Source organism: Spea bombifrons, chromosome 11 (genome assembly GCF_027358695.1).
Source record: "Spea bombifrons isolate aSpeBom1 chromosome 11, aSpeBom1.2.pri, whole genome shotgun sequence".
In the NCBI taxonomy this organism is placed as follows: Eukaryota; Metazoa; Chordata; class Amphibia; order Anura; family Pelobatidae; genus Spea; species Spea bombifrons.
Window position 1 is genome coordinate 31543221 of NC_071097.1, and position 27589 is coordinate 31570809.

At 43.2% G+C, this 27589-nt stretch overlaps 1 protein-coding gene across 1 annotated transcript in view; it reads right to left on the bottom strand.

Moving 5' to 3' along the window:
- Positions 1-5073: 5073 nt before the first annotated feature.
- Positions 5074-27589, bottom strand: part of CFAP46 (cilia and flagella associated protein 46) — a 57322-nt gene continuing 34806 nt past the window's right edge. Inside the window, exons 41-59 of the mRNA XM_053449944.1 lie at positions 18916-19108; positions 18499-18599; positions 17426-17605; positions 16752-16919; positions 15987-16084; positions 15381-15463; positions 15050-15231; positions 13831-13955; positions 12151-12230; positions 11633-11797; positions 9831-9910; positions 9597-9657; positions 9428-9463; positions 8813-8915; positions 7135-7247; positions 6265-6346; positions 5886-6022; positions 5710-5790; positions 5074-5277 (exon numbers count right to left, since the gene is read on the bottom strand). Coding sequence (XP_053305919.1) covers positions 5147-5277; positions 5710-5790; positions 5886-6022; positions 6265-6346; positions 7135-7247; positions 8813-8915; positions 9428-9463; positions 9597-9657; positions 9831-9910; positions 11633-11797; positions 12151-12230; positions 13831-13955; positions 15050-15231; positions 15381-15463; positions 15987-16084; positions 16752-16919; positions 17426-17605; positions 18499-18599; positions 18916-19108 — 2199 coding nt within the window. The 3' untranslated portion in view covers positions 5074-5146. The remainder of the gene's footprint in view (positions 5278-5709; positions 5791-5885; positions 6023-6264; positions 6347-7134; positions 7248-8812; positions 8916-9427; positions 9464-9596; positions 9658-9830; positions 9911-11632; positions 11798-12150; positions 12231-13830; positions 13956-15049; positions 15232-15380; positions 15464-15986; positions 16085-16751; positions 16920-17425; positions 17606-18498; positions 18600-18915; positions 19109-27589) is intronic.

The following is a 27589-nucleotide window of genomic DNA, read 5'->3' on the forward strand; positions in this document are numbered from 1 at the left end:
ATGCAGATCCTAAGAAGTTAACCTTGCAAACAAAAAAATCGAGAGCTTTTTTATTATATATAATTATTATTTTACTCTATAATCTCAGTTATATGAGTTTATTTAGTGCGTGGAATTTGGAGAAATCATCAATTTTACATTTAAATACTACGGTATCGAGTACTCAGTTTGCACTATTCTCTGGGTGTCAGAATGGATTTGCAATAAAAGTACTCTGGTATTTAGGGGGTTAATTACATTAAAAACCAGAAACATGAACTTTAAAGCAACCCCCCCTCCAAAAAAAACTCATGTATAAATGTAAATTAATCGGTAGTAGAGGCGCAGGCACGGACCCCTTAGACCCTTCACCCCCCCTATCATCACTTCCCCGGGGCAACCCAAAGATTAAACACAATTTACATTCATTTTGATTTATTTATTTTCTTTCAAGTATTAAAAAAGAGACGATAAGACAGTTGGCACCTATTTCTCCTATTTACGAATGAAATAATCGGGTAATTGGCAATATTCTATTATAAATATTTCTATGTTCTAAGCGCTTGCCTGATGCCTAAGGTTTCCGTTCTCTTTTTAAAAGCCATATTTTTATTTTTAGTCTAACTACATGATAATAAATATAAAAATGTTTATAATAATGCTATATTATAATTTATATATTATTATATTATATATAATAATGTTCATTGCTAGATATTAAATGTGTGACTATTTTTAGTTATTTTATGTATTTCTGTGTTATTTAAATTGAAAAAAAAATGTAAAGGCAAGGTTTTTATGAGATTGTAAATTGTAAGCTCTTTGGAGCAGGGCCCTTAGCTCTTTGTGCACCCATAGGTATTGTGTGTCCTTCTAACGTCTCTAATGTACAATGTTATACTAATAATAATAATAAATAAATAAATAAATAATAATAAAACGATGATACTCACGTAGGCTGATGTTGGTTTAAAGGTCTATCGGACTGACGGGTGACTTGCTGTCCAATCTTTTGGACTCTTAACCTCTTTTTTTGATTATTGGGCAATGAAGGTTTTATAGGAGGAAAAATCATTGATTGTAATTAGATTTTCCACATAGAAACAAAGAATTCGATAGCAAAGCCATCTAGAAGCCCAACTAGCGATTTTACTGAAACTCAAACCTTAATCAGTCGTTGGTCTCGGCTTAGATTCAGGAGCCGTATTGAATAACCTCTCTGTATTACCCTCTGCCACTCCTGATGGGAGGCCTTTCCACTTATCTACCACCATCTTAGTAAAGAACAGCTTGAAGGTTACACACACGTATAAGCTCAAAGGGCCGAAGGTAGTCAATGAAGCAGTGCTGAGTTGGGATGTTTGGGATAAGTGCATCAGTCCACGGCGTCTTCCATAGGATGGTTACAAACACAGAATTTGGATGAGACACAATCGGCCCGTCCTACAGAGACTCGGACCTTAATCAGCCGTCGGCCTCGACTCAGATTCAGGAGCCGTACGCTTATCCCACGCGTGTTTAAATTCCTTTAACCTCTATGACTTCCGCTACCAGGCTGTGTCCAGCATCACTCCGGTCGCACCGGTTAGAAGTATTCACCGCGTATGGTGCCACAATACTCATCCAACACGAGACATCAACTCCCACGCGGTTACATCGGAGATGCCTTTTGATGTTGCGTCCTGAGACAGATAGAGGTAGAGATAGAGGTAGAGACAGAGATACAGAGATACAGAGAGAGAAAGAGAGAGACAGAGATACAGAGACAGAGATACAGAGAGAGATACAGACAGAGATACAGACAGAGATACAGACAGAGATACAGACAGAGATACAGACAGAGAGCACTCAGGTCCTTTTCTTCTCACGTCTCTCAGTGCGAGAAAAAGGAGAAAGCAATGTAAGTCAGGTCTGTGTATTCCTTCTTAAACATGAACTTTCTTTACAGCTTCGATAGGTTACGCTGACACCGGTCTGTCGCCTCCGCACTTGTCTCACATAATACTTTGGGACCCTCAGCGTTAACAGTTAGTCTTTCAGTAATTACGACTAACGGTATAAAAACTATTACATTGTGCAATCATTGTGATTGTGAATCGCTTTTTTAATAATATACAATTAACAAAAGGGGAGTGAAAACAAGATGGGGAGGAATAATCTTATAGATCCCGAGAACATGAATTTAAGATGACTGCTGAAAGGTATACACACGAGGTGGGTTATATTACTGTATACAGCACTGGGGCGTTATTACTGTATACAGCGCTGGGGTTATATTACTGTATACAGCACTGGGGCGTTATTATTGTATACAGCGCTGGGGGGTTATATTACTGTATACAGCACTGGGGGTTATTACTGTATACAGCGCTGGGGGTTATATTACTGTATACAGCGCTGGGGGTTATTACTGTATACAGCGCTGGGGGTTATATTACTGTATACAGCGCTGGGGGTTATTACTGTATACAGTGCTGGGGGTTATATTACTGTATACAGCACTGGGGGTTATGCTAAAAGAGAGAGATATATATTTTTTTTTACCACATATCGGTTTTTTTAGAGCGCAGAAGTAAATGAAATAAATAATTTAAAAACTCACCACTATTATAACGAGGAAGAAAATGTGTTTTTCTGAATATCGGATAACTTTTACATTTGCACACAGAGCTGCGTATTGTTTGCAGAGACCGCGATTTGGACGGAAAACAAAAGTTGTGTTATTCCCAATCTATAATAGCAATTAAGGCGACTGTATGAGAAACATTGATCCCGGCTCCTATGTAAATACTACAATGTAATAATTAAACGGCGGGTGGGAGATTAGATAATGAGCCTGTGTGCTTAAAACGCGCAGCAATCTCTTTACCATTGAAAATGTTACAAAGGAATAAAAGCTACACAAACAATTCACAATAATAATTACCACTTATTGTCGCTCCCAGCTACTGTAACAACAACGATTCCCGCGCTCGCGTGTTACGTCCGCCGCCGGCACATTGTGTTGTTGGCTCGTTATGATGACTTTATGCTGTTATTATCTTTACGAATTAAACTGTTTACCAATTCTTATTAAATATTGACATTCGTTCGAACAATTGCTGATGAGACGCGGTGCAAAGACATCGATTCAAGGAACTCACTGCGAGACATCATTAGATGTGGGCCGGATAGTTCCACCCAATCGCCCCCAGAATCAAATTCCGTCTCATGCCTTATTTTAGGTGATTGCGAGCTATAAAACAGATATTTTAATATATATATATATATATATATATATAATAATTACATGGTAGAAGTAAATAGAAAGTAGTAAAACAATTAGGATAAAATAGTATTGGTATAATACGAAGAAAGGAAGATCATCTACAGGGGGGGGTAGATAGCGTGGTAGGGATACGGAGAGACTTTGGGCTCAATTCAGTGACTTTTTGTAAAATAAAGTATTATGCTCGCAGGTGAGGAATTCCGCTTTCCGAGCACAAATCCAAAAATGATAGCGAAACGTTCAAATGTTTATTGTGTTTATATGAGCTGCTTGCACGTCCCGCACTCTGTGCCTTACAATCCTGTACTTGGAATCACTATCCAGCTATCCGTACGAGCGGAGGAGCGGAGAAGAGGAGGAGAGAGAAGGAACGGAGGAGAGGAGGAGAGGAGGAACGGAGGAGAGGAGCTCCCGGTGAAGCCCTGTGCGAGGACGTTCTCGGAAGGAGTAATCGGTATTTACATTTTCCATTTTTCAGCGCTTTGTGCTTTCATTTTATCAACGTGTGAGTCGCGTTATATGTTTTGGATGAATTTTGGATGAATATTCTGTTGGAATCCATTAAAAGGAGGAATAGTGAGAGTTGTGTAATCCCTACATATAGAGGAGTCCTGTTTACATCAGCATAGTTTACAACAAGCTATAAAAAGCTCAGAGCAGAGGGACGTTTCAAGTGGGAATATATAAAGTTTATATATATGCAGAAAACACTATGAATATAATATATATATAGGGTGCAGAACAATAGAGACATGCTTTACGCTTCGAATCATGAACTTTCTGCAGCGTTTGTAGCTTTTGAGAATTTCATGCACTTTTTTTAGCGATTAAATCTTATTTCTGGTTGTCTTGTGCTAGCAGAACCATAATTTGCATCGCGAAGCATAAAACCAAATAGAAATCTTCGATTTTGTCAATTATGAAGAACAAAAAAGGTGGTTAAACAAAGGGTTTGTCTGCCGGAGCTATGAACTAATCCTCTTTTTCTCTTAAATGAGCACAATTGGCAGAAAACATGATAAAGTTGCTCTGTGAGATACGTTGAAACGGCTAAATCGCGGTTAAGAACGAGGCGGCGGGGTGAACCGCGGGATCGCCCTTCTTACTGGGATAAAGCTTTCATCTTTATCATGTGTCCCGGGAACATCGGGCCGGTTCACGGAAAAGTCAAAGGTCTGGATTCAGCAGTGCTTGAAATTCAATAAAAACCACTTTAAATGCATTAACGTTCCAACACAAACCCTTTTTTGACCGATTTACACCGAGGACGTGAAACCTGGATTTCCTTAATAACGCTTTTAAGTTTAATTTTGCGAGTTGCAGACAAGGACCACTCAAGGAGCCGAGCTCTGGGAAGTAACTTGTGTGTTAGTGAATACACCACATGCTTTGGAAGTGTTAGCGTGCGCGGTCATGCAACCTCGTAGTGGTCAGCGGGGGGTTAACCCTAAACTTGAGTAACTGCAACTTTTTAGTGAATAGAGGCCACTGTGCTCTCCGAGACCCGAAAAATAGAAACGGAATTGCCCTCTCCGATCGTCAAAGAGTTTTAAGATTACTCATTGGTTTCGCTAAAATTTACCATTATAAGCATGAATGTACAAACCGTTCCTGACTGTACAAAGATCCGCGCGTGGAGCGCATCCCATAAACGGCAGAGCTGTATCGTTACAAAACCTTTCCTAAACATGAAAAGAAGAACTTCACAAAGACGCACGGAAATAATATAAATAGCGTTCCGTCATCCTGGGGGGTAAGTTTTAAAGCTGCGGTTCCAGCTTTTAAGCTTCTATTTAGTGATTACCAACCTCTAACAAAAACTAGCATTAAAGTTTAAAACAGTTTATATGATGTTATAAAAAAACTGATGTTAACAGAGCAACAAAAAAGTAACAAGAATTACACAACAATCATGTTTGGTAAACCATACAGAACATAGCGGAAGAGCGATGGGTCCTCGGGGGGACGTGTTGAGTCACGAGGGCCCGGGGAAGCCGCTCTCAGCTCGCCTTCATCATTCTCTTGTTCCACTGGAAAACGAAAAAGTATTTCAGAAAGAAAGTAACAGAAAGTATCAGATCCCACACTTTGCTTTAAGACAGAGTAACAAACATCATAAATGTTTTATTTTCACATTAAAAAAAACACAAGGAAATAACGATGTATTTTATATATATTCAAGTTTTAATCTTTCTATTTCAGTTTAAAAATGTTAAAAATGAATGCAGTCATTTGTGGTTTCCCATCTGGATTATTGCAACTCTCTAATAATTGGCCCCTCCCTCTCCTGTTCGAAGAGCATCCCCGCAGTGCTCAGCGTCAGGGCGTTGCGAGAAAGCCGGGTGGATGAGATCCGAACCCCTTGGCTGCAAAGAGGCGTTTTGGCCGGTACCAGATTGGCGATACCGAGTGGGTGAAGTTCATCGTTACCGGTGAAGATTGATACGACTAACCAAGCTCACCCTTCAGCGAAGCAGAGTCCCCTCTGGCGTGCCGCAGACTGTGTATCGTTTGTCCAGATGTTTTCCCAAGTCCTAATAAATCTACAGAATAAAAATATTTCCGGTCGCATCATAAATCATACTTTATGGTATCCGGGGATAATTACAATAATGATGCTTTCTTAAAAATAACCTACTTTCTGACAAGAAGTCAAGGTTTTTTGCATTCTGTTCCGGAGTCGCGTGCCACTGATTAAGCATGATAGATCGGACACCGGTGACACTCAACAAGATGGCCGTTTCCACCGGACTTTCCAACGCCAACAACGTTTCGCTGGAAAAAGATATCCAAATGAACCGTTGTTATTACGCGGGAAATAAATCGTCAGGACATAAGAAAATGACCCAAAGAACTGCAAAAAGTGCGGGGGGGGGGTCTTGAGGGCGACTCGAGTACACTTGGCTCCTGGTTGAGGCAGACATTTTTTTTAATGTCTATGAATGAACGATTGAATGAACGATTTCCACCTTTTCAAGCCCATCGTCTCCCTGTCTATTACTTTCATTCATGCTCACCTTTTCTGGACGTCGGCTGTCGATTGTCTAGAGAAGCTATGTTTTGTGCGTACGAGATCCAGAAGAATCATCAGCTGGCACTCTGAAAGTTAGATTTCATAAAATAACACACAGTAAAACAGAAACATAGAATTGGACGGCAAATAGGAACCATTCCACCCGTCTCGTCTGTTCATAGTACCTGGTGGAGAGACTCAATCCTCAGTCATTGTTTTTATCAGGAGCTGTATACATGTCCCATGCATGTTTAAATTCCTTTGCTGTATTACCCTCTACCACTTCTGTTGGGAGGCTGTTCTGTTTATCTACCGCCCTCTCAGTAAAATAAGACATTACATCTTCGTGTAACACTTCCCTGAGATAGAAGCTGCAGCCTTCAGCTGCCCTTCTATGCGGTACGATTCTTGTCAATGATTGGCAGCTTGAAGCAGCCAATGAGAGAACAGTGCTCCCAATCAATGCAAGCATGTCCGCCCATGCACATGGGGCTCTGTATTTGCTTATCCAGAGCGGACGGGAGGTAAGTAAATCATATGTATAGAGATGTGTCCATCTGAATACGCTGCGGTTTGGTGAGAGGGGCAAATGATTACTGGGGGACACGCATTTGCAAGGGGGGCACTGCGAAAATTTAAAGGGGCCGCTCAGCTCTCCTATGCATTAAAATGCATATCCAATTAATATAACGAGTGTCTGATTTTAAGCAATGCATACGAAACACCCGGATAATTGCTTGATAAAACATCTCCAGATAATAAAGTCACCCTGTCTACTTGTGTGGCTGCGTTAGGGTTATTCCTTCCCATAATAGTGCAGTACGGGGTAGCACGGGGTAGTATGGGGTCGTTTTATTTCCAAGTCAGGCTTTACCCGTAAAATTCATGGCAGCAAATCTGTCGAGTAACGTATGTGCCAGGAACCTCTCCGTTCCGTAAAAGAGAAAAGCACTGCAGTCGGCCATCAGCTTTTCCCACTCTGCGTGGCTGGAATAAAAAATAATAAAAAAATAAAATAAAATAAAAAAGCTTCCCGAGCGTCAATTATGTAATCATTCAAATGCAAAAGGAGTTTAGAAAGAAGTCTGAGTTTTTTGTGGCAATACATGTAATTTTTGATGTTGTAAGCCTATAATCTGTCAGGACTGCCTGTCTAATAACACAAAAACAGTTCACCGTTCTGCAGGCAATCATCTGCGACGAACAAAAGCTTTAATTCCATTGTATATTTGGGTTTTTAATTTTGTTTGAAAAAAAATTGTCAATTATTAGGTAAAGCATGCTTTTAGATTTTTTTTCATACTATTATATAACCGCTGGCAGAGGAAAAGAAAAAATATCGTACCTTTATTAACGATTTTCTAAAGGGACAGTCCAGCCATCAGATGAGCATTACCTTAAATATTTTGTTTCTCCCCGTTGCAAGATTCTGCACATCTCATCCTAATGTACCCGCTTCCAATGGCTGAAGAGCTATGTGAAGTGGGGCAAAGTAGCTCTTCTTGCCCCCTGAGCTTGGCCGGCAGCGTAAGGCGATGAGCCGGCGAGCTTCCTTCTGGCGTTAGCGTGTATTTAGGGACACTAGGTGGGGGACACCGCCTGACTCGGGCAGACGGGACACAAAGTGGCAGCCCTGTCCCTAAGGACGGAGCAGATGGAACGGCAGAGGGGCTTTAAAGCCAAGCATCATAAGGCCAATCAGAGGATTTGTTACAATTACATATAACTGTGACGTGGCCTGTGATTGGATGCTGGCATGTTCAATACACAGCCCTGGAAGGGGGTAAGTGGGTTTCCATCACAGTGCAGAGGACCTGGGCTTTCTTATATACAGCAAGTAATAATAATGGACACAAGAAGATATAAAGAGTTATGGGGAGACATTTTAACACGCCAAGTACTCGGCAGAAGTCGATGGAAGTACCAGTCCTTAAGAGATCTTACCGTGTTTTTAATATTCTTGTTACAACTTTGGCTATTCTCAACAAATACACATAATAGATGACAGCGGGTAGAATTTCAGACGCAGCGAAAGTTTTAAAACAAAGGCATAATAAATCAAGGAGCAAATTCATACAAGGTGCTTTTATAACAATGAGACATTCTCAAACTAATATATATATCAATGTAGTCATTTATAAAGAGCTGCTGTTTACGTTCATAATAATGTAAATGCGTCTCCTACAGAGCACAGTGATAATTACGGTGGTTTATAGGAACTATAGATCCATCCAGAGATCTTTAGAAACCTACAAAAGCCATCTCTTTATAAAGGTTCTCCCATATCGATCAGACCAGTGTAATTTGCGTGGAATAAAGCGCGGCTTGCTTCCCATCGAAGCGCTTTGTGTGGATTTTTAAAGTAAAACCCAAGATGTATTCACGCACATAACACACAAAATCACACGTCAATGAGACCGGACCCTTGGGATATCGAATGTAACAACGTCGATACAACTGTAGCCCGAGAACAATTAAAAGATAACAGACGGTATCGAGCCGTTTCCATTGACGGTCAATCCTAATCACCGTATTGAAGTTTAGAAACAAACCTTGGGACCCGGGAGCTGCCGATAATTCCTTCCCAAAGAGCAGTGAATTGCTGGCCGTATTTTCCAAGAATCTCGTTCATTTTATATCTCGGGCTGATGATTTCTAAAAAGAAAACCAAAGAAATTAGGACCTGCGTGGAAAAGAAGAACTTGAACGCGCATGAGATGCTAACATATATTCGGTAAGACGTTAACGACGCGGCGCTTTGCTTACCAAGCGGGGACAACATGGCGCGCTTCATGGGGAGGACAACATATTAAATGTGAGTGATTAGTCAGGGCTTGGGAATAGCAGGATCTCAAAGCAAGATGCCAAAGTTTTGTGGACCCTCAATAACTTCTGAAATGTTGCGGTGTGGCCCCTTTACCAAAGCTTGCTGTCCACCCGCGCCTTTCAATATATATTGCTGAAGAAATAAGAGGCATCCGCCGGCCAGCCAACAATTCCATGCGATCATCTCTGATTACCTGCTATGTATTAAGTTACCAACAGGTAGCCTGCGAGCGACTCTATGGCCGTCTCTTGTGGATCTAAAGCATACGGCATTCTCCATGTGTTGGAGAAGCCGATGGCGAGAGATGTCTCAGAACAAATATCCCTTCTCGTATAATTACCTGGCTCTCTTGCTTCATTGTATGGATCCACAATGTCTTGTATATAGTGTAAAGAAAGATAACACACAAAAGTCCTAAACTGAGATCGAGCAGCTTAATAAAGGCGAACAACGTGTCCATCCCACTTACCGACCAATTATATTTCCATTTTATCAACCATAAAGGATACATTTGAAACGATGAGTGTCCACCGGCAGGCAGTTCTGCGGAAGAACACGATTGGTGGGCACCTAAAACAAAAGCCCAAGAGTGTTAATAGCGGTAACGGCGTTAGACCCGGTCTTTTTCACGTCAGATAAAATGTTTCCACCGTAACTGAAGGAGTTGGATTTGAAGAATTTGGAGAATGACGACTGGAATATCTGGCTGAGGAATAATGTTGGTACGTCGATGACATACTCACAATTTTTACATTCCGTTTTTGCTCGCTTTTTGGCTTTGAGTCTTTCGCGCTTTTTGCGTCTCGCTTCGATTCATCTTCTGCTGATGAGAAAAATCAAGGGAAGGAATCAGACTTTCCCACCAGACGGTGACAAAGACCCGCCACAAACGGGCCTTCCGGGAATAATTATTCATCCTATTGTTTGCCTTTTTTTCTGATCCAATTCAGATTTGGCATTAATGAAGTCCACCCAATAATTACATTTGTCCGGCCTCGTATCGCAATGGGAACGGTTTCATTATAAGGTTTATGTCTCAAAGTGGTTGGATACACCCGCTGCTGTATGCGACGTTGCAATCACGAGCTTTATTATGCTCAGCCGTATGTTATATATTGATCCGGGTTTCTGAAACCCCAACCGTCATATATATCAAAATAACCAGCGCTTCCTTCTAATCTTTATCGCCAGAACCTTCCGGTATAGAGAAGGGACAAGATAGACGGAGGGATCCTGAACACCTGAGTGTGGGAGGGTCCGAGGGTGGGAAGCGCTTTCCTAAAGCACAGCTTTTATACATATATATATTATTTTTAGCGTTATGGAAGTTATCACTCGATACAGATGACCGATCTGTTTAAATAGATCACATAAGGGGTCTACTAAAAGAATTAAATTAATCTTGCATCGAAATAAATAGATTTTAGTCCATAGATCACCCAGTCTGGCCTAAAGTTCGATAAAGTTGTGGATTTGACTTTATTTATTTATTGCTTTCCCGGTTCACGGATTTACGGAGTAAATCGGCAAGTAAAGTGTTAATGCCGGAATATCACTGCACAGAATAGGATTGCCCCCATTACCCTTAACGTTTTAACGTTTCAAATAAGGCGCTTCGATGTATTCAGTCTACGCCATATTGTTTTAAGGTTTCATGGGAAAGCAAACCGGTTCTGTGCGAGTTTTGGTTAATGCACATACATACTTTCTCATAATTTATTTTTAAATGAAACTATGAAACTATTACGGTATGAAACTATGTCTGTTAGGGGTTAAACAATGACAGGGAGGCACAAACCGTCATTTAACCCCTTAAGGACAATGGGTTAAACCTTAAACCCATTAAAAACAATGAATTGTGAGCCCGTACATGTACGGCCTTTGTCATGAAGGGGTTAACATTCCTTACCGTTTCATAAAGTATACGGTTACATAGTGTTTATCGCTCAAATCAATAAGTGAAGCCTCGGCGGTGGCCAGAGAGAGCCGGACCACTTAGTCGTGCGTCTAAGAGATGTCCTGAGTCGAGTGATCGGGATCTGGGAGAGGGGAAATTACTCTGCGCAGACAGCAGTCCTTTTGGACTTTTAGACTAGAAGGAAAGAGTACTTACTTCTTTCTTTATTAGTATTAATATCAATTAATGAAAAGGACCTAAATAGTAGACCATTTTCATGCCGGACATAAGAACAGTCCTGCTGCAGAAGTCGGATTAGGAGAGAAAGCTAGAGGTAGTTATTGTATCTGTTGACAGGATTCAATAAAGAAGGGATTTTTTGAAGGACCGAAGGCCAGGGAAGAGCATTCCCGAGGCTGGGGGTAGCTTCTGAGAAATCAGGTAGGCAAGCATAAGAAATATGAGCGGAGGACTTATTGGGTTATACGTAAATACCGCCGGTGTTTGATTTCTTGGTCTCCATCAAGGTAAATGATTTTCCTAGCGTCTGTGTTTTTTGAGAAAGAAAACATCTAATCGCAGCTTCTATGAAACCCGCCGGAGCTGCTTCCGAGCTGTCAATCTATATTTAAAACCGCATTTTGTTACCTGTTGGTGCTTTTCGAATCCTGTTGTACAATAACTGAAGCGAGAAGTCCCTGGAAAGAGAACTCATTCCTTCCTCCCTGAAAACACTCAGGGCTTCAAGAGGTAACTCCATGAGAGATCTATCCGCCAACAACACAAAGCAATCTCCCGCGTCTACCGAAGCACCTACCACGCATAAACCAAAAGATTTCCATGAAACATTTCCATCCGCAGACACTATCCCTATAACGCAACAAAAAAATAATACTTCCAAAAGGATCTCTTCTACCAGAATTTAAAACACGATCACATGGAATTCTTTATAAATGTTTTGTTGCTTGTTTAAAAAATCTTGGTATAAATTATCAGAACCTATTTCCGTTTAATTAATTAATTCATTCATTCATTAATAGAACCCTTTTCATTTCTATGAGTACATAATGGCACGGTAGAACTATTTCTGCCAACGCTTTGATGAGGACGCGATTCACTAACAATAATTACACACAAGGATCAGGAACGTGGAACGGAAAACATACTTGACGTTGTGTGCTTTTCGTCCTTTTCTCTGGACTTCGCTCTAGATGGTTCTGTTGCAGAGAGCAGCGGAGTCGATGACCTGCAATTAAAAACTCAGATACGGCAAAGCTATCCACAGAGTATATTCAATTATCTCACAAAAAGGATTTTTTTCCCCTAGTTTGTTGCAAAATTGGAAAAAGCCACAAACTGGGGTTTTTTGCCTTCTTTTGGATCAACAGCAAATAACAGATATGAGGAAGGCTGCACTTGATGGACGCTTGTCTTTTTTCAGCGTTGTTGCCCCGTTACACAAGGTGGCATCGCCTAGGACACAGGACTCTGATTCATCTTTTGCTAAGCTTGCTTATTATAACTGTAGAAGAATAACACTACAGAGTATTGTTTAAAGAGACACAAATTCCCTTAAAGGAAGTCTTTTGGATTTTAAACGTTTCCCCGCAGAATGCGCTGCTGGAGGCAGAGAAAGACTTCTGATCTCTCTCTAAATACGACAGCAGAAAAATCCAACGGGAAATATAACCGACATTCCTCATTCAAAACAAAAACTGGGTTTTCCTTTTCACACGGAAAGTAATTTGAAGCAGATACTCTATTGTAAAGTATACTGTAGCGTACATTTCAAATAAGTGGGAACGTTAGGAGAAGAGATCATACTTTGAAGTGAGGTTCGTCGGAAAGGCCTATTCACTAAAGTCCAAGTTATCAACTGAGTTAAGGAGATAGCTTCTCTGACCTAAATCAAGTGCATCCGGTGAACCTGACCGGTAACTCGTCTATCCGCTAAAAACCGCAGCGCTTCTCTTTTTGAAATTTTTGAGTTTTCCATGAAGTTGCGTTGGGCTGTGATTGGCTGCTGTGATTGGCCGGTATGGAGGACTCTTCAGACACACTCTGCAGCTGTTGAGTTGACCACCTTGTTGGCCGCCGGTCAAGTTTGTCAGTCTATTTGATTTAATGAAATTCAGTCTAGACGCGAGCCAACTCTCCCTCACCTGGGAAGTTACGTTTATTTCGTTGAGTTGTCCTTCTCAGCTTGACCCCTAATGTGACTTTCTGAGGCTTCCAAGGTGACCCAATTCAAGGGGTGAGATAAGGAGTATTTTTTTTTTATTTGTTTTCTGTTGAGATGAGTTTTGAGCTGGTCTTTGGTTTACGTTAAGGGAAAAGACTCCACACTATTTCTATTCACAGAGGTGGTGGTGGTGGAATAGTCTTCCAGGAGAAGTGGTAGAGGCTAACAGCCCTCGTCTTTTTAAGATGTGCGCTACTTTGTTCGGTCAAAGCTATCTTTTTCTCAACATGACACATTCTTGACACTAACAGGCAGTTTTTATCGCGGTCTTGTGCTCTTTAACAATGTAAACTTATCTGGATAGTTCGGATAGGATGGGTATTCGGAAGGATATTGTGCATCTACACCAGCGGTCCTGAACCCGGTCAACAATGCACGCTAACAGGGCATGATTTAGCAATTACCACATTCTTCTCATTTAGCTATACATTTACTATTAAAAAAGAAAATAGAATAATTTGTGAATATTAATAGTTTGGAAGCTGAGAAGCAGCACTGATAAGGTTCAGGCGTGGATTTGTGAGCCGTTTCCAAGAACTTTTCAGTGCTAGGATTAAAGAAAGAAAGAAAAAAAAAAAAAAAAAAAAAAAAAGGAAAATCCTACCGAAAAGATGAAAAATCCAGCTTTTGCAGCACAGGGCTCAGGTACGCTTCCATGTCACAAACAATTTCATTAAAGGTTGATAAGAGTTTCTTCTCTTCTTCATCTTCCAAGCTGCCTGATTCCTTCTGGAAGGAATCCACATTAGCATTTATACATAACGCGGTAACTATTACAGCTAAAGGAAACAGTCACAATCACAACTTTTAACACGGCTAAATGTATTTATTACAACAGCGTATAAATGGCGCTATCATTTGGATTCATCATTTGGGAGATTTTCGATTTAAACATTTCGCTCAGGCAGCTGAGATCTGTGGCTCAGAGATGGATAATAATCTAATCAACGCAAAAGTTCTCTGCCTTCTCCGCACTCAGCCTTCCAATGTATGAGCAAGTATGTGTGATTAAGGGAATGAATGAGTATCTGTAAATAAATGAGTATATGAGTGTGTGTGTGTGTGGGGGGGTGTGTGGCATGGCATAAGGAGCCTGTAATCACACTCCTATCATGCCCAGGTTCTAGCATGTGCTGGCTACATGGGCACGATAGGAGTGTGATTGCTGTTAGACAATATATATATAATATATATATGATATATATTATATATATATAATATATATATATATATAATATATATATATATATATATATAATATATATATATATATATATATATATATATATATATATATAATATATAACAATATTAGATTTTTTTTGGTGTGCTAACCATTTTTATTAAAAGTAAATAATACACCAAAATTGGACAAACAAATGCAATAACAATAAATATATATATATATTGTTAACAGCAATCACACTCCTATCATGCACAGGCATTATTATTATTATTATTTTTTTTTTTAAGGAGGGGGGGGTCATTTTCGGGTTCCGTTCGGTTTCTGCCAAGTGAATCCTGAATTTTCGGTCCAGAATTTTCATTTCGGTGCATCCCTAATACCTGTAATAGAACCGATGGTGTTTTCTGTAAGGAACTAGCTTAACACCAATCAGAGATCCAGAACATGCAAGAAGCAGAATCTCCAAACTACTTTGTTGTTTTGGGGGGGACAACAACATGAAAGGTTCTCCAGAACATGAATGTTATCATCGGTTGGAGAAACAGCAGACATACTGTATATATGCATCAATGCTGATTTACTGAAGGTTCTTTACATATTAGAAAAAGAAAAAAAGATTTGCATTATAAAAAATTACCATTTCACTGTTCTTGTTGACTTCTTGAATTTTTTCAAACACGTTCTTCTGTCTACTGAAGCTTTGTTGATAATCCCTTTTAAGGAGAATCTGCATCATATCGTGTTTAAACAGCTCGCTTCTCGCCAGCAAGTCCCAGAAAACGGAAGGATTCACAGGACATCCAACTACTTTTGCGCTCGCTGATCAAATAAAATAAAAAAAAATTCAAAATGTAATGTTTGTCAATAGTATAAGACTGAGACATCTTAATGCTAAATCAAACAATAATTACAAGTACTTAGATTTTTTTTATCAATCGGTACTTTTTCTCTTAACAGAAGTAACTTACTGCCTTTGTGTTGTTGATTTAATTTTCCCTTCGGTGCGGAGCTACTTTTTGACTTTTCAAGGACAGCGCCGTACAAGAAGGAGCTGTAAAAAAAAGAAAATATTTTGTTATTCAGTGATATGAACTAAAAAAAAAGATCAGGGATGTGCAACATGAGATTTTGGATATTTCAGCCTGAGCACAGGTGCTTCACAGAATATCCAGTATTCCTGGCCCATCTTGGGCCCCGGAGGACTGGAAATGCGCATCCATGTTATTGATGTATGTTGCATGTACTATAAGCATCTATGGTGTCATTATGGGCATGGGGGTAATAATGTTTGTTGCCCCCACTTCCTCCCCCATTAGTGCTGTGCCATATCCACAGGGATGGGGTATTGCAACGTTAGTAAATCATTTATTAAAAGCTAATATGACCAATTAGCTGTGTTACCCACATGTCAAAATACAAGAAATAAAAACTGAGTGATTGGGTCAAAATGTCACTAACACAAATATTAAATTCTGCATATAGCATAAAATCAATAGATGGGTATATAACATTACATATAAATAAAAATGAAACAAAAACTTAACAGAAAACACACGACTAGATACACGATTTACCTGTCTTCTGAGTGCTGGAGAACAATGAGGTTGAAGTTCGACGGCAGCTCATTAATTATGTTGAAAAACTGTGTGTTAATCTGAAGGTATTCCCACACCTGATGAACAGAAACAGTGTTTTAATACGCAGAGAACATACAATACAGAACAATCCAATAGAGAACATCGCTATCAAGAATATATACATACATACGCATTCACACACAACACCGTGTATAGGCATACCCCAAAACTCGCTGCCCACGTTTCTCCATCCTACGGCATGGGGGCGTAGCATTTAGTCACACCCATCACCCGCCCAGTATGGGCAGTCTGAGGTTAGCCCCACCCCTTGAAGACACTCCCTCGGGAAAGTTAGAACTCCAGGTAGTCTACCCTAGGAAGATCCCAGGTATGTTATACGTATAGCTAAAATTGTTGCTCTTAAATTAAGGGGACCTGCTGCCTTCACAGCTTGTAGAATTACTAAAATTACCCATAATTTGTGTTTTTTTGTTTGTTTTCTTAATAGTGTATCATTGGCCATAAATAGTGTATCATTGGCCAGTTAAACATGTGCAATGCTAATGGAAGAGATTGTATCAATTGCCCTAGTTTTACGGTTATATCTCTTTTTTTAAGAAGATCTTGCGTTCTGTAGCAGAGTGAACGCGCAAAGCCATTTCATCCCATGTTTTTTTTTAATTAATTTTAGCAGTGATATCAATGTGTTTTAATCCCATATTTTATTTTGATTAATTTTAGCAGTGATTGGGCCGAGAGTACCTTTGAGGTGGCAAGAAGTTTCTGCTCGATGGTTTTGTACAGACGGCCAGTGTTGCCTTTCCCCTGCAGATGCTGATGAAGATGCAGCAAAGCAGCAAACTGGGAGTTACTGGTATTATACGTGGCACGGCAGACCAGATCCTTCATCATCATAGAGGTACAGCAGCTCTGAAAACAGAAGAAACAAGTTAACGGGAAACCTTGCAGCCTTGCACCCCATGCATGTTTAGGTCCTTTACTGTATAAACCTTTACAAGTAAGAGGCTTGTGACACACATCAACTTCTCATGTGAAGGACAGATGAGAAGCGTTGCTGCCTCCGGCCGGCATCTCATTACCTTCTGGTAAAGGCCACTGCTCGTTTTGCCCATCTTAAAGATGGACCTGGTTCCCAACCGATTATTACTTACTAAATATGTGTTAGAAACACTTGTAAATAGTTAGTTTCATCAGGTGAATGGATAACTAGATAAACTTGCACAAAATAATAAAAGAATAACATAATTTATTTAGCCATCAAGCTCATAAATGTACACGTCAAAGGGAAAAACAGAAAAATAAGAAAATATAATCGATGTTTTTTGAGTAGCTGCTCATGTCAATCATTATTTGAATCATTATATTTTATAACAATACAGATCTAAGGGATACAATAACCCGTTCTTTCCAGTTACCTGATAAAGGGCCAGGAACATTCCGGTTGAGATGGGGTCGAAATGTCCGAGACATGAAGCGATCTGTAGACTCGCTGCCGACAAGGTGCTCACAAGGTGGTTACTGATTGCGCAATTAATGGACTGAAGCAAAACTTCACTGGCCTGTGCAAGGAAAGTCGTAGCATCTGCTCTTTTTCTCTAAGAAAAAAAAAAGACAATAAAAAATCATGTTAATCTGCGTTCAACCCAATTTACTCGAAATATAAAATAATGAAATGTTAAAGTGACTGGGAAGATGAGGAACGTATAAGGAGGGGAAATGCCTAAGATAAAAAGTACTAAGATGATATGGGAAGTGGCCCGTTCCCAGAATCCTCCATAGCGCCCCCCATTCCTCATTATATAGAAAGGGGAAGGGGCCAGAGCAATACATAAAGTCCCTTGTTAAAAGATTAACCATTCGATGAACACCAAAGTTCACAGGAGCCATAGTAGACGTCCCTTGTGCTGGACTGAAACACGTGAAAGAAAAAGAAACTGGATTGAAATAGGCATGGAGGGGTAATAAAATGGAGGAGGGGTGGGTAGCCTGTAGGGGACCAACAAACACAGACTCACTCAAGAAAGGGCCTAAACCTGGAGGAGAATGGACTGTATTTAAAGCCTGATAATCACCATACTGTCAGCCCTTTGCGATGAATCCAGAATAATCCCAAGTACGGTGATGACATGCGGCTGATGAACAGAATGTTTAATTAAGCGTCTCTGAAGGTACAGGGTAGAGTTTCTAGCCCACTATGCCTTCAGTGATGCCAAACACCTCTCACTGGTGAGCCTCATGAGATCATAACATACGCCGGGGTCATTAGTTGAGGAAACTTGGCCTGCATTTCGGATCTAGGCTGTCCGAGATTAGTCTGATGTGCTGGTGGAACCTTTTTACCTGCCGTAAGGGTAAAAGTGGCTAAAGCAGGGACTTACCGTAAAGCAAGCATTATCTGTCCTCGGAAAAAAACTAAAATCCTACATTTGCAAAAGTAATGCACACAGAAATCATACAAATGCGGAAAAATGCCAAGAATGCATCTTACCTTTAATTCCACAAAGAGTTTGACTATATGGTCTCTCTGTTTGTTAGTATCTTGTAAACAACCATTGGGTAATTCCAAGTCTTTACCGCGACTTATTGCAGCTCTTTTCCTTTCATCCTAAAAAACCCCCAAAAAACAGTAATGCTTTATATAAAGAATTTTAAAAATCAAAATTGTTTCCATTTTCTTTGAAGGATTAGCTTGCAGCTACTTGTTACTGGATTGAATAAAAAAGTCTATTTATCAACAAGCAACAGGAATACGCTGTGCAAATAATTATTTACAAATAATACTATTAATGATTTCTTCTGAAAACCGTATTACACGTTAAATAATTTGTCAAATGCTCTGCTGTTAATCAGCGACTTAAACCTATTAATTAGCAAATTGTACTTTGTGCAAACCTGAAAAATGAACATACCAAAAAGTTTTCATCCCAGTAGACGTCTTTACCGAGTGGATCGACTTTCACCGAGAGCAAGTAGAGGCATTTCCCGGTAAGATAGAAACATTTCGCTTTCAGATCAGGGCAGCCGACAATTAATGTTAAAATACTGGCCAGCTGAGAAAGAGCGATGGAGCCAACAATGCGTCCTAACGTTTTCCACTCCTAAAAAAGGGGAAAAATGATGTTTAACAGATCACACACTGAAACCTCTAGGTATGAGAAGTGAGAATTTTCGCTTACCAAAACTAGATGTATCCCAAATTGAGGTTTTATTACTCCTTCTAGAAGGGGTAGCCCAATGGGCAGATATGTAAGAGCGTGGAAGACATTAAAGTTGAATCTCGAGGGGGCGTGCCCGACCGCCGAGGAAGATGGCCGCATGATCTGACTGCTCTGCCGCCGCTCGCACAGATTTCATTGTCAGCGTGTTCTATATCATCATGGGCCGTTCCAAAAAGGCTGCTACGGATTCCCCTGCTCCGGGAGACCGATCACGGCCGTCCTCGGCTTCGTTGCGGGAGTATTTCCGTACCCCCGCGGACCTGGCCTCGCAGGCCGCTGAAGACCACGAGGTCCCGTCTCCGGCTAGTTCCTCATCCGTGGAGGATTCTTCTTCAGCGAGCCGCTTACCTTCTGCGTCTCACCCTCCAGAAGTGTTGCAGCTTTTCTCGTCTGCTCCCTGGAAGTCAGACTTTTCCACGCTGATCACGGAGCTTAAACAGGTGGTCCGTGATGAGGTCTCTGCTCTTCGCTTGGATTTGTCCTCCCTGGAGCAACGTGTGCAGGCCTTGGAGGACTCCTCTTCCCGCCATCAGCGCACTGTGACGCAGGTTCAGCAACTTGGCGACCGCCACGCAACTTACCTGCGGGATCTTCGTCGTCGGATCGAAGACATCGACAACAGGGGCCGCCGCCACAATATTCGGGTCCGAGGGGTGCCGGAATCCGATGCTTCTGAGGATATCTTTTCTCTACTCACCGAGATGTTCAATGGTATCCTGAACCGGTCCCCTGACTCGCCTATTCCGATAGACAGGGCTCATCGGGCTCTCCGTCCTAGAGGTGGTCCGGGATCCCCCCCGAGGGATATTATATGTCACCTATCGGATTTTCGCCTGAAGGAGGAGATCATGGCCAAAGCGCGTGAACTCGGTACCTGGCCACTGCTGGGACACCAGATCTCCTTTTTTCACGATTTGTCTGACCTCACTTTACAAGCTCGACGGGCTCTTCGCCCGCTAACCTCGGAACTTCGACGTCTGCAGATCCCATACCGCTGGGGCCATCCTTTTGCCCTTGTGATCCGCCATGACAACAGATCCCTCAACATCAGACATCATCACGACGTTTTGCCAGTCCTCCAACTTTTGGATTTACCTGATCTGCGAATTCTCGACTGGGCCGACATGGACGCAATATCTGGCATGCCCTCGAACCCGTTGCCGCGGTCGAGGCGTCCCCCTCGCTCCGACCCTGTTCGTCGGAGCCCTCCTCGGGGGTTGTCCGCCCGTACCCCTGTTTCTCGCCGCCTGGGTGCCATTGAGGAATGAGGGTAGTGAGTATTTTCGTTTCGCTCTAAGGGGTGCTCTTACCTGTACGCCATGATTGCGCTACTCCCCCTCTACTCCGTGATGTGGCTCCCGCTCCCTGCGCTGCCAGACTTCGTTGGACTGCCGCTCATTGTCGTTACCGTGCCGGTTCATTTGTTTATGTTCTCCGTCGCCTTTCTGTTTTGTTCTTTTTATTATCGATGTCACTGCTGCTGCTCGTTTTTGGGGGGGATGGGGGTTTATTTTCTTTGCTGGGGTTTTTTTTTTTTTTTTTTTTTTTTTTTTTTTTTTTTTTTTTATCCACTCGTGCATGCATCCCTTTGCTGTGACACGATGCCGTGTTTGAGGTGGGTGGTATATGAGCTTCAGTGGGCTACAACTTTTCGTTGCCTTGTGACAGCACTTTCATGTTCAGGCTCTCCTCTGCAAGGTCGTGCCTACGAGTTATTTCCATTTTATCTTTTGTTTTTCATTTTGGTTAATTAATTTACTTCATGTACAACAAACATTATGTTAGGCTTAATCTACTTATTGAGTTTGAGTAAACACAATGATGCTTTACATGGCGTGTGCAGCACCTGCACTTCTATACGGTGTCTCAAAACTATCATTTTCTAAAGATGTTGTAAGCTCATAAACATCGATAAGAACTCTAGACAATGATCGTTGGGCCACTCCTACCAAAAGCTAAAGTGAACTAAAATTCTCATAATTTTCTGTTACAAGTACCAGCACCTAATATAGACTTTGAAATTACCACTAACTCCAAAGTGATTGAGTGTTGCACCCACGAATAATGGTATGGCTCACGTCATGTAACATTATGCGATATATTGCTTTTGTTTCTATTTTGTGTTTGCACACCGTTTATCATACCTTTACACCATGTTCTTCCCATATTTGGCTCTGCCGGTGCAGCTGCCGCCCCTGGTCCTAGCGTTATGCTACCCGCCTTGACTTCATTATGCGGGAGGAGTAAATGTGTTCTCCAATATTTAGATTTCTAAGAGTTCTACTACATCACTTAGTTAGGCTTTTGTTTTTTCCCACCCATTTAATTTATTTAGACATCATTGTCAAATTGCTGTTTGAGATGGGAGCCTACAAGTAATTTTTAGTAATTTTTAAATGTTTTGTATGACTTCCTGCTACCAAGTGACTGCCATTATCCACTTTTTTTTTTTTTTTTTTTTTTTGTTTTTGTTTGGCCTTGACATGTTGCAGGTCAACATCGACTGCATGTGTGACCTGTGTTCTATGCGATATTGTATATTTTAATGGGATGTGGTCATTATGTGTGATTGCCTTTGTTCTGTATTCCGCCGGGGCGGTTCCTCCGTTTCGGCGGGGATCCGCTCTGATGACGGAGTTTACTGGCCTCTGCACCCTTACACCTCTACACATCTGTCCTTTTGCTCTCCCTTTCTTTTCACTCTTTTTTGTCCCCCCCCCTCCGGTACATGTGTATATGCCGCGGCTCCCGTTGCCTATTTGGGAGCGTCTCCTCCTGTGCTGTACGTTACCTGCGCAGCGGGTGTTCCCTCCCCTCTTCTTGGTTTCCTCTGTGCCCTGTTCATCTGTCTTTGACTCTTTTTTTCTGCATTACTTGCGTTGCGAGCGGCGGCTCGCGTTGGTTTCTTTGTTGTTTTACAGTTCTTTTTTCTTTTCTCTCGTTTGCGGCTCTACCTTTGTGGTGGGTCTTCCCCCTACACAGTGACGCCATCCGTTGCCGGGTAGTGTCCCCGGCAGGCGTAGTTTGTGTCTGTTTTGTTTCCCCCTTTTCTCTTTCCCTTCCGTCCTCTTCTTCCCCCTCCCCCTCTTTCCTTGTTCTCTAGTCGTGTTTTTGTCTCCCCGTTTCTTTCCCTCCCCACCTTTGCCCCCCCCCCTTTTTTTTTTTTTTTTTTTTTTTTTTTTTTTTCCTCTCCCTCTTTTTCTCTCTCTCTCTCCTCTCTCGTTCTTCTCTTTTCCGTTTTTGCTTCTCCCTCTCTTTCTCATCTTCTTCTCTCTGTTTTCCCCCTTTTTTCTGTACTATGGTTCCTCCGGCCTGTGCCAAGCTCGCCCTCTTATCTCTCAATGCCCGGGGGCTCAATACCCCTGAGAAACGTTCCTCCCTTTTCCGGGACCTGAAAAAGAACAGAGTTGATGTCGCCTTTGTGCAGGAGACTCACTTTTTTGGGCCTAAGGCCCCCCGGCTCTATCACCGACTCTATCCCACCGTTTTCGTGAGTAACAATCCCCTGGCTAAATCTAAAGGAGTGGCGGTGCTCTTCTCCAGCCGTGTCCCCTTTACGGTGACGGGCACTCTTGTTGACCCTGAGGGGCGATTCCTGTTGGTGAAGGGAACGATTTTGCAGCAGGTGTACACTTTTGCGAACGTTTATCTCCCTAATCGGGGGCAGCATGTTGCTCTCCGTGCGGTCCTGCGCGAACTTGACCTTTTCCAAGAGGGCTTACTGGTTTTGGGGGGGGACTTTAATGTGGCTTTGCACCCTGCGTTTGACACCTCTACGGGATCCACACGCACTCCTCGTCATGTCTTGCGCAAGATTCTCTCTCTTCTCACGGACCGCAAACTAATTGATTGCTGGAGGGCTCTTCATCCGGCTGTTAAGGACTACACTTTCTTTTCTACGGCGCATTGCACTTACTCTAGGATTGACTATTTTTTCGTTCCGTGTCAGTTTGCCCCGCTTCTCTGTGGCTCCGCGATCGGGGTCACTACGTGGTCCGATCATGCCCCTCTCTCCCTCTCTCTTTCCTCTTCTCTGGCCCGTCCTTCAGGGCGGTCCTGGCGTCTTCATGAGTCTGTTCTCACGGACGTCTCGTTTTGTGAGGAGACTTCTCGCGTCCTTAAGGGCTACTTTGCCGACAATTTGGTTCCGGAGACCCCCTTGCTGACCGTGTGGGAGGCGCACAAATGTGTGGTTCGGGGTCACCTTATCAGCGCCTGTTCCCATCGTCGCCGCCGTGAGGCGAAGAGGATTGAGGAGCTTTATGAGCAAATAGCGGTGGCTGAGCAAGCCCACAAATCCTCATTGTCGGGTGAAGACCTCCAGCGCCTCCTGGCACTGCGGGGTGAATTGGCCTCTTTTCTTAATTATAATATGCAACGTTCCTTTCTCAAAACCAGGGCCTTGTTTTACGAGCATGGCAACAAGCCGGGTAAATATTTGGCTAGGGCACTCCGTGCTAGTCGGAAATCTACCTATGTTTCCAAGGTCCGCTCTCCTGATGGCGTTGCTAGGTCTCTCCCTGCGGACATTGCCAAGTGCTTTAGGGACTATTATGAGGGCTTGTACAACCTTCATCCGGACGCCGGCGCTCCGCGCTCTCCTACTGCTGTCCCCTCGGTCCGCTCCTATCTGGAGAGGACGGTTGGTCGGCAGTTGACGTCGGAGGAATCTTCTCCTCTGGACTCCCCGATTACCTTGTCGGAATTTATGCTAGCACTCCGCTCCTCTCAATCTGGTAAATGCCCTGGCCCCGATGGATTCCCTTTGCGGTATTATGCCGTGTTCCAGGAGCTTTTGGGTCCGCACTTTGTGAGGGCCTTCAACTCCATTTTGGACGGGGGCCGTATCCACGAACATACCTTGGCGGCCACGATTGCTGTGATTCCTAAAGACGGTAAGGATCCCGCATTATGCTGTAGTTATCGCCCTATCTCTTTGCTGAATGCCGACTTGAAACTCTTTGCCAAGATCCTGGCCAACAGGATGAAGCCCCTTATGCCATTGCTGGTTCATCCCGATCAAACCGGATTCATTCCGGGCAGGGAGGCTAGAGATAGCACTATCAGGGCCTTATCTCTCATGCATTATGCGAAGCACACCTCCACCCCAGCCATCCTGTTGTCTACTGATGCGGAAAAGGCATTCGACAGGGTGGACTGGGGCTTTTTGATGTCCACCCTCGCTCATATGGGCTTTGGTCCTGGGCTACTTGCCTGGGTGAACTCCCTGTATACTATCCCCACGGCTCGTGTTCGCGTTAATGGCACCCTTTCCGACCCTTTCTGTATTCGTAACGGGACCCGTCAGGGTTGTCCACTTTCTCCCCTTCTCTTTGTGCTTGCCCTGGAACCGCTCCTCCAAGCTATCAGGCTGAATCCTGACGTTAGCGGTCTGCGCATTGGGGGTGCTCACCATAAAGTATTAAGCTATGCCGACGATCTTTTATTTGTAGTCACCTGTCCCTCAGTCTCCCTCCCTAACATTGTCCGGGAATTTTCGGCCTATGGTGCGCTCGCCAATTTTAAAATTAACAACTCCAAGTCGGAGATTCTTAATGTCACTCTGCCCCAGGATGTCTCGTCCCCCCTGCGGTCCTCCTTTCCGTTTGCTTGGTGCGGCGCGAAACTTAAATACTTAGGGGTTTGGCTCTCCCCTGACTTCTCCCAACTCTATGCCTATAATTTTTTGCCTCTTCTCGCGGCCGTTACCGCTGATCTTCGGTCTTGGAGGCGGTTGGCGGTCTCCTGGGTTGGTAAGATTAATATTGTTAAAATGAACGTCATGCCCCGTTTGCTATATCTGTTCCAGACCCTCCCTATCGTTGTTCCCCCTGTCTTCTTTGCCACTCTTAAGTCGACCCTCCTGCGTTTTGTGTGGAACTCGCGGACCCCTCGGATCCGTTTTTCTACTTTGATCCTCCCTAAATCTCGGGGTGGATTAGCTTTACCTTGCCCCCGCTCTTATTATAGGGCCTGTCATTTACTTCGTATTTTAGAATGGTCTCATCACCCTACTCATAAGCAATGGGTGGGGATTGAGTCCGCCTTATTGGGTCTTTCTGTTGCTGTGTTGCCCTGGCTTTCGCCCCAGACGTCCCGGGGTGCTGCGTTACCTCATCCTTTCATCCGCGCTACATTGGATACGTGGCTTTCCATTGTGCGACAGACTAGGTTATCCACCATTCCCTCTCCCCTGACGTCCATTCGCAGTAACCCTGATTTCCCTCCTGGGATGTGCGCCCCCCTCTTTCCTTCCTCCTCCCCTTCGGGGAGGTCCGACATCCGCTCTTACCTGACTGCTGCGGGTGTCAAGCCGCTGACTCAGCTTGCTACGCGCTCTCCTCCTTCCCTTACTGATGTGCTCCATCACGCTCAGTTACGGAGTTTCTATCGGTCCTTGGTTCAAAAACATAACGTGTTGCGGGACTTGACTAGGTTTGAGGACCTTTGTGTGGCACCCTCCCTTCCACCCCATGGCATATCCCGTCTCTATGGCCTACTTCTTGAGGCCTTCAGCTCTGGCTCTCCCCCCTTTATGGGGCGTTGGGAGTCTGACCTTCAGGTTGTCTTATCCTCCGAGCAGTGGGAGAAGGTCTGTGTTCTTACCCATCGTTGCTCCAGGAGTAACGCTGACCAAGAAATGTCTTATAAATTGCTGGCCCTTTGGTATCGGCCTCCTTCGGTCCTTTCCGCTTATCGCCCGGATGTTCCGAACGCCTGCTGGAGATGTGCTGCGGTCCCGGGCTCTCTCCTCCATCTGTGGTGGCTCTGCCCGCGTATCGTCCCCTTTTGGAACTCCATCCACCTTCAGCTGCATCACTTTACGGATAGGGTCATTCCGTTCACTCCCGAATTTTTTCTTCTTTTCCACATGCAGTACTCCGCGTCTTGGTTCCGGAAGTCGGTCCTCCGCCATCTCCTCACTGCGGCTAAGGCGCTGATTCCCTTGCACTGGGGTAGCCCTGACCCGCCTACTCTTAAGGAATGGATTCTCCGGGTGGAACGGACCCGGGTTTTTGAGGAGCTCCACCTTTCTGCGACTGGGGCGACTGCGAGGTACCAAAAGACATGGTTCTATTGGTTGGACTTTGTGTCTGGTCCCTTGGCTCGTTCTCTACTTACCTGATTCCTTTGTTTCTTCTCTCTTGTCCTCTCCGCTGCTTTTCTGTCTCTTCTTCTTTTCTTTCTTCCCTTCTACCCTCCCCCCCCTTATCCCCACTTTTTTTTTTTTTTTTTTTTTTTTTTTTTTCTCCTCTTCTCTCCCTTGTTTTTTCCCTTGGTCCTCCCTGTTGCCCCTTCCGTTTGTTTTTCCCACCACCCTCCCCCCCCCTTGATCCGCCTCCCCCCCCTTCCTTACCGTCCCTACCCTACCCCAGGTACTCTCTATCCTGTAATTTGGGCGTATTGCCTCGTACTGCTCTTGTGCACTGCGATACTCTGGAAGGGGTCTTCCCCTTGAGCGGCCCAGGCTAGCTATGGCCGTGTCCTTGCCCTGCCCGGCCTCGACTGGGTCTGGGGTTCGTCTCGCCTTTACTCGGCACCCTCCTTCTTTTTTCTTCTCTCATACACCTACTCCCTCACGGCGGCGCACTGCCACCTCTGCTTCCAGTGTTGGCAGCCCCGTCATAGACTCTCTGTGAGCGCCACCTTTTCTGTCGGTGGGCGCCTTCTCACGCTGTGGGTTCTCCATGACTGCCTGTGTTTTTTGTCACTGCTAATTTGTGCGGTGCTCCGGGGCTTGTTGTTACTACCCGGGTCCTCCCAGGCTCGCTATTGTGTTGAATGCTGTATTGTCTTGTGCTGTATTTTATTGCAATGTACCTTATCCTCCTCCTTCCTTCCTTTTTCCTTTTTGTCTCCCTCCCCAACAATTTTTTGAAAATTCAATAAAGTTTGATTTACCCATAAAGTTGAATCTCTATTTTATACATTATTGAAATAAAATTACTGAAACCAAGAAAGCGGCCTGGGCCAGACGCCAATTTTCATGTATCTACTTTAGGTCTGAATTCAATTAAAATGTATCTATTGAGGATTATAGCGCTGCGGTGTGATAAGGTAAGATAAGGATGACATTCCTTCCATCTCTTTTTATTCCTAGTTATCTGGAGCTAAGCATGCAAAGGCTACTTTAATAACAGTTAAATTTCAGTGAAAAGAGACTATGCGCACCCAAAAAAAAAAGAAAGACCCCTTTATTTGCGTTGAATTCAATTCTCCTGAGGGTCAAGTTAAAAAATGCTAAAGTTAAAAACATATTTATTATTTTTTTTAAACACAGGGAAACACAATCACAATGAGAAGGAGAGAGGTAGAGAAAATGTCAAAGGCAGAGTTTACAAGCCTTGCCTTTGTCATGTG